The sequence below is a fragment of the Coturnix japonica genome, chromosome 27 (assembly GCF_054131305.1).
Source record: "Coturnix japonica strain WE chromosome 27, WE-NBRP24, whole genome shotgun sequence".
NCBI classification, from domain to species: domain Eukaryota; kingdom Metazoa; phylum Chordata; class Aves; order Galliformes; family Phasianidae; genus Coturnix; species Coturnix japonica.
This window is the reverse complement of record NC_140689.1, coordinates 8,184,735-8,191,653: the sequence shown is the minus strand read 5'-3', so window position 1 is coordinate 8,191,653 and position 6,919 is coordinate 8,184,735. Positions and strand designations below refer to the sequence as shown.

At 36.0% G+C, this 6,919-nt stretch overlaps 1 protein-coding gene across 2 annotated transcripts; it reads left to right on the top strand.

Annotated features, from left to right (window-relative positions):
* The first annotated feature begins 172 nt into the window (after nucleotides 1-172).
* LOC146756505 (kinesin-like protein KIF20B) lies at nucleotides 173-6,546 on the top strand. 2 transcript variants are annotated; one of them, XM_085524433.1, is made up of 7 exons: nucleotides 173-291; nucleotides 684-845; nucleotides 2,595-2,714; nucleotides 3,659-3,739; nucleotides 4,468-4,594; nucleotides 5,132-5,274; nucleotides 6,287-6,546. In XM_085524433.1, exons 1-7 carry the CDS (start codon nucleotides 211-213, stop codon nucleotides 6,365-6,367), a joined length of 795 nt encoding a protein of 264 aa, XP_085380559.1. In that variant the 5' UTR covers nucleotides 173-210; the 3' UTR covers nucleotides 6,368-6,546. The 2 variants fall into 2 exon arrangements, with proteins under 2 accessions (XP_085380559.1, XP_085380560.1); XM_085524434.1 differs by lacking the exons at nucleotides 173-291; nucleotides 684-845 and adding an exon at nucleotides 1,740-1,960.
* Nucleotides 6,547-6,919: the final 373 nt, after the last annotated feature.

Below are 6,919 nucleotides of genomic sequence, written 5' to 3'. Positions count from 1 at the left end.
AATTGAAGCTTAAAAATGAATTCATGTCTTCCTTGGTAACCTTGCACTTGCTGTCGTTTTCCTACTCAGCACTTGTTTGTGAATTCCTCTTTATTTAACAAAGAAGTATTTGGCCAGGTTGGATTACAGAAGTCTTTTAATGAACCGTGAGCTGTGCTTACATTACAGGTGTCCACGATGCGTTCTGTGGAGGAATCCCTCAGGAACTAGATGGAAGAACTTGAAGGGATTAATAACCAGTTTAAGGATGAGCTGGATTATAAAGACTATACTATCCAACAACTTAAACGGGTATTTTACTTGCTCTTAATTTTTATTAAATGAATGATGCAGGTTTTCCAAGCAACAGGGAAAAGGTGAAAAAAAAAATTGGAGCAAAATGAAAGTGGCCAACTGAAATTAGTGGTAGACCATGAAAGATATTCAAATAATTAGTCACTACAGAGCACTGGCAGATTGCTTTAAATACAATAATCTGCATAGTAAATACATATATAATGCATGCATATAACCTGATCTTGTTGAGTGACATCACGATACGTTAATTGAAATGTCTTACCATAAACTCTTTTTATCAGCTTGAGTCCTTATTTATGCTTTATGAAAAACTTATTAATTCTAGGCTGTCTTAAAGATTCTGCTTGTTTCTACTGTGTATGCTTTTCTTTCAACATGAAATATAGGAGCTGGAGGAAAAGGACCATAATCTTCAAAAATGGCGTGAGGAGAGAGATCAGTTAGTAGAAGCTTTGGAAGAACAGCTCAAAACTTTGGCTTCTAATGTCATACAAAAAGAGACAGAAATAGCAGAACTGAGACAATCTGCCTTAAAGGATTCAAGCAAGGTCAGCTCTCCTTTCCTCCTACCTAATTAGCTACCCATAAATTCTGTAAAACTCCTGTACCTGCTCTTTGTATTCTGGGTGTGGTTCTTTTCTTGAACACTGTCATATTGACATCATGTGCAACTAACCCAAAAAAGCACCAGCTTTTATTTTTGTTCTTCAGAAACAGAATTTCTGTTAATTACTAAAATTTCAATTTTTTCAGTAGTTCAGATAAGCAGATGTCAGTTTGATGCTTATGATCCTACAATCATACTGGATATCTGTAGCTTTTTCTGATAATTCACAGCATTTCCGGATCCCAAGCTAGGCTCAATACTCAGACAGTAGTTCTGTCTCAGGTTTCTTACTTTCTTTGCTTTCTCTGAGGTAGTATCTACAATGGCATGAAAAGACAGAAGGGGACGTGGAGAGAGATTAAGGGAAGCATCAAAAAGCAGAGGGGGGATGATCTCTGGAAGTTGCATTTCTTATTTCAACATCCAGCTTTTAATCAGGATAGCCAATCTAAGCCGTAGCATAGAATTTCAGAAGCTAAACAGAAGACTAAATGAGTTGTGCTCTTTTGAGAATGTTTGGATTCACTTTCTCTGAGAAGAAAGATGTTCTCATAGCAAAACTTCCCCTACAACTGCCGACTTTTTCACAGTACCGAGGATTTGGGAACAAATAAAAGCTCGGGTTATTATATCTTAAGGGAGATGAAGGCTGAAGCACATAAGTAAAATAGAAGAATCAAAATATATTGTATTACAACTTCCCAGGCAATTCTGTGACTACTGCACTTGTAACAGTGACCGTACAAATCCGTGAAATGTTACTGTTCTTGAATACTTAAGTGTTCTAGCCTGCAATTCTAAAACTGATGCTACTAAGTAATTGCAATACTGCTTGTGTGTGTTAATTCCTTTTGCCAATCCCACAACTCAGCAGTTTTTACTGTTTATTAGGATAATGCAACTGTGATAGAAGAGTTAAGAAAAGAACTGGCTGACAAAGATGACTTTATAAAGGAATTAAAACAACGCATTAACCACAGTAGCCCTCAGTGTTTGCCAGAAATACATTTACTTGAAGAAAGACAGAGTAGAAGGAATGACTCTGTAAATGAAAAGGTATGATTATATTTATAGAAAGTCAGTACTTAACATCTTGTTAACCCCTTTTTGTTCTTCTGTTTTCCTAGGAGATACTGGAGCTGGAATCATTTTTCTTAGCATATAGTCCTTTAACTACATATTCAGTGATGAGTACTTGTTGGTTCTTTTTGTCTTCCACTCAAACATGAGCTCTCATCTTCTCAAAAATATTTTATTTACTAGAACACCATCTCTCTGTGTACATTATGGAACTTTTCCATGCAGTTTTCCATGTATTCGTATGTGGATGCTGAAGATTAGGCAGAGGTTTAGCCTTTGGTGTTCTAACATAGCAGCTGTGAGCGCGCAGAGTATGGGGGGAATGGATGACAAAACAACCAGCGTTACAGATTTTGTCCCTAAATAATGTCTCGCTTTCTCTCTTTTGGAGGCAGAATACTGCCTGAGACTGTTAGTGAGACCCAGTAGGGTGTATCTGAAGATCACACAATGAATAGATGTTACTACCTTCCCACACTTGTGCTGTGTTTCAGCTTACGTGTTCATGTGGCGTCTGAGCTTGAGGTTTTACACTGTAACTTTAGAAAACTCGAGATATTTTGGAGGTCTAATGCATAGCCTAATCTTTACTCCTTTTAAATATTTACAGCCTAGGAAACAACAAAGCAAAACTAAAACTGGAGAAAGTATTCCATTAAGAGACAAAGCTGAAGACAATTATTTGTCACGTCGATGTACTAGGAGCCTCACTTCATTAAATGAATCTGAGGTTAGTATGAAACTTCAGATCTGAAAATGTTGTGATTGTATTGCTTTTGCTAAGGAATGAGTAGGAAAAGATCTCATGTTCTCTAAACAATTCCCAAGTTTTAATTTATTTATCCCTTTCAAGGTGATCAGATCACCTGTTTTTATAGCCTTTGATAGGAATAAAAGCTGTTGAAACAATTGTGTGATGAATTTTTGTCAGGTGCTGTTGAAAACTCTCCTCATGTTAATGCTTATGAAGTGGCTCATGATTAGATAAGTTACTTGGAAAAAATCCATGGAGCCACTGAAACGGGCACAGCAAACTGAACTTATTTTCTTCCTCTGCAGGATTTCTGGATATTGTTTTGTTAGCAGATGATGTTAATCATTCCTATATAAGTTTTTAATTGCTAACTTTCATAAAATAGCAGTTACATATATTTTAAAAACAAAATATGTATTAACCAACTTAATTCTTGGAAATACAGTGGGTGGTGATACTCCATTCAGATTCTTAGCAGAGCCTGATAAAGTGGCTCTGACTACTTTTTGTCTTTCTACAATTAAAAAAAAGCATTAAAAACAAACATTAAAAAATGCTATTTCTCCCTCAGTAAAGTAGTTGAAGAATTTAATTAATGAACTGCTTTAATGAACAAAACTAATAGCCAAGCTCAGTGATAATGGTTTAAGAGAAGGGAATTTCTCTTAACTTCATTGTGTATTTTCTTTGAAACCTGTAGACATAAATCAGCTTTTTAGACATCATGAGATGTCTAATACTGATATCTTAATGTCCTGTTTTTATAATTGAATGCTTATTTATTATTTGATTTACAGTGGAATAGTTACCACTAGCAAATACTTCCCTACTATTAGCAAAAGTGTTTAAAGTGTTCACTTTTGTGACATCAGTTGTTCTTTCCAAAAGAATCATGGCTGAAACTTGTCTTATTTTCCCAGGATTTTGTGAAAAGTGAGAACACGAAAAATACAAAATCTGTCATGGCTTTTAATTCACCCTCTGCAAGTGACGAGAAAATGGTTGGTTTTTGTTCTAGTTTTGAAGCTAGCTTGGGACTTCCTGTAATTGTGTGGTCACACGAAAGAAGCAGTGTCTTATCCTTATGTGTATACCTGAATGGGAATCTTACATGCTTATGAGCTCTTCCTATTAAATTCCATAAGCTAACCAAAGGGCAAGTCAGTCTGTCCCCAGAGCGTGTCATGGCTGTACTGTGTAATGATTTGGAGGGAAGGATATTGCACACTGAATAGTTGGGAAGAGAAGCTTTAGTGTATTATCGTGTGCTTTTGTAAGTGAAGCCCTTGTATTAAACTAAGGTTCATATCATTAATATGCATGGCAGTTATTAAAAACAGATGTTCACATGTGATAGCAGTATCCTTGGCATGGTCAGAGTATGAGTAGTAGATTTTTCCCATCTGTTGTCTTCTGTTTTGTATGTTTGTTTATTTTATGTAATTAGAACAGCTTATGTAAGAAACAACTCCACAGCTTGGGAGCTACTTTTAAAGAAACTACTGCCTTATTAAGAAACTTTAAGAAACGTATGCCTTGAAATAGCTGAGATTTTGACAACTCCCTAAAGGGTATAAAATTGTCTACATTACTTGCCGTTGTGGTATCATCAGCATAATGAACAGAGGTGTCAGTAGTAAAGCTCAAAATGTCAACTTAAAATAACGTTGAACTAAAATGAAGTTTAAACAATGCTCTTGTTTCACATGTTCACATCTCTGTTGAACAGAAATCCGGAAAAGACTACTTCCTGAGAAAGCGAGTACATGCTTCAAGACTGACTAAAAAGAAGGATGAAACACTGCAAAAAGTTGGAGATTTTATTCAAAGCTCTCCTTCTATTATACACTCTAAAGGTTGGTGTAGAATAAGTTTTATTCCATGTTTTCTAGACATTGTAGAATGGCTTGTTTCTGCTGTAGGCTATTAATGTATGTGTTCTTAGACTTGTCTGCCATGTTAAGTTGTCCTTTGATTTATGAAGTAAATGCATTTATTCGTCTCTTCAGAGATTCATTATTACATTTGTGAAAACCTACAAGTATACAGAGAAAGTTGGTTCTGTCTTGTGCTTCTGTCAGCACGAAAGTTAGGCCTGTTGTTTAACTCCTGCTGAAGTTTCTGACTTCCAACGACTTCTGAGCCATGATTGTCTTTCATACTCCATTTTAATGCGTGCTTTAATCTGCCGTACCTGAACCTATAAACAGTTTCAGCTATAGAAGCAATAAAGAACCTCGATGAACAAATACAATTTCTGAGTATTTTCACTTAAATTTTACGTGTCATTTATAAACCAAGTTTGTTACGAAGCTTTTTTTGCATTCAGTGATTTAAAGACTCACAAAACCAGTAAGTTGATTGGTTTACGTATCAAAAAAAATTTCTTCTAGCCAAGAAGCTGATGTCAGCAGTAAGTTCTCCTAAATCAAATGAACCTGAAAGTCTCGAAGAAGGAGAGACCAAGCCAAAACGATCCAAAAGGAAGCTGTATTCCACTGTCGTTTCTGGCCCTCTAGATATACCTGCTTCTTCGGTAAGCGATTATACTGTAGTCTTGGCTTAAAATAAACTACTAAGGAGTCCAAACAGACTGGAGGTTTCATCTATTTGCAGGGGGAGGTTGAAAGTACTGAGGTATTTCTTTATTCTACCAAGTCATTCTTGTTGGTCTTCCTGCTGTTCTGTTTTATTTTGTCCTCAAAGATCTCTGTGTTTGGCTGGCTTACAGTTTACTAAGTAGGTGATGTAGCAATCACGGAGATGTCTTCTAATTTGGAATCATAGATAATTTCAGTGTGTTGGAGTGGGATTATTCTACTACACGCTTTTCTAGAGCACAACTTAGACAGCTTTTTAGGTATGCTTAAACTATGATCTCCTGTCTAAGCCAACTTGCAAAGGATCTGATGTGCCAGTTTCATGACTCTGTCAGCAGCTATTGTGCTAAGAACATTCTTGCTCTGTTGGAACTGCATCTTTTAATTATATTAGAGTCCTTTTTCTGTTCAGCATAGTGATCATTTGCCCATACTGTAATATCCCTCTGAATTTTTTGATGATTTGACGAATGATAGGGGCAGAAACCAAAATGTTATTTTTTTTGTTAGAGGATGAAGAAGATGAGACAATTTCTTTTCTCACTGTAGTTCTGAGAACATGGAACTGAACCGAGAACTGAAATTCTGGGCAAGTCATAGCTACAGGGATTGAGGCTAAAAATGTTTTCTGAACGCTTCATGTTTCACAAAACAAGTATTATAATACTCTTTTGAAAACAAGTATTTCAAAATGAAAGCTGCCTTCAGGCTTTCCTCAGATGTGTGTGCTTTTTTAAGATAAACAGGATTTTGTACATTCTCCATATTTGTTCGTTGTGATTAAGCTGCATTAAAATGATCTCGGTATCCCATAGTTTTCTGAATAAAATATAATAAGCAAATGCCATTCTGAAATCCACTTAGGGGAAGAAATATGTTTGCGTGGGTCAAGAAGAGCTTGTCAGTCTTGTGTGAAAAGATGAGTAACTTTTGAAATGTTTTCTTCAGGAATCTGAGGAACAAAAGAAGGAAAGTGATCATCTGATCATCAAGCGACGGCTGAGATCCAGAACAGCTAAAAAACCTTGAAGAAGCATGTTTGTTCCCCTTTCTCAGGACATACTTTTATCGTATTATTAAAACTGGTTGTTAATAAACAGTAACAGTTACTCCGTTGTGTTCTTAAATTTGTATATAGGTGTACAGTGTCTCTCTGACAGTTTCAAACTGACTCCACTGAGGCTGAAATAAATACAAGCTTTCTTAAACTGGGTTTGGATTTTATTGTGGTTAAGGGTTTATTTATTTTTGTCTTGCCTCCCCTGTATAGGAACAGTATCTCTAGGACTGATTGCTATTTACCCATTGTGCAGTAATAACTGTACTTGTTCAGGATGGCCTGGCTTGCTTTTTTCACGTGACTGGTGTACTTAGCAGAACTCTGGCAGAGAGAAGAGCATGAATACACATTAATATTTATGTATACTTAATTTTTGGGCCTTTTTAAAGAATTTTCTTTGGAGAGAAGATGGTGCCAATTCCTCAGTGTGGAAGAAAGGTGCTTTCCCTCACTTGTGCAAGTTCAGCTTTAAATTAATAAACTTAGAGAAATAAACCCAATACATTTGGGGGGAATTCTAA

Coding starts and splice junctions, on each gene's coding strand:
- LOC146756505 (XM_085524433.1), top strand. CDS start 211: ATGGAAGAACTTGAAGGGATTAATAACCAGTTTAAGGATGAGCTGGAT. Junction 292..683: donor CTATCCAACAACTTAAACGG/GTATTTTACTTG, acceptor CATGAAATATAG/GAGCTGGAGGAAAAGGACCA. Junction 5,275..6,286: donor TAGATATACCTGCTTCTTCG/GTAAGCGATTAT, acceptor TGTTTTCTTCAG/GAATCTGAGGAACAAAAGAA.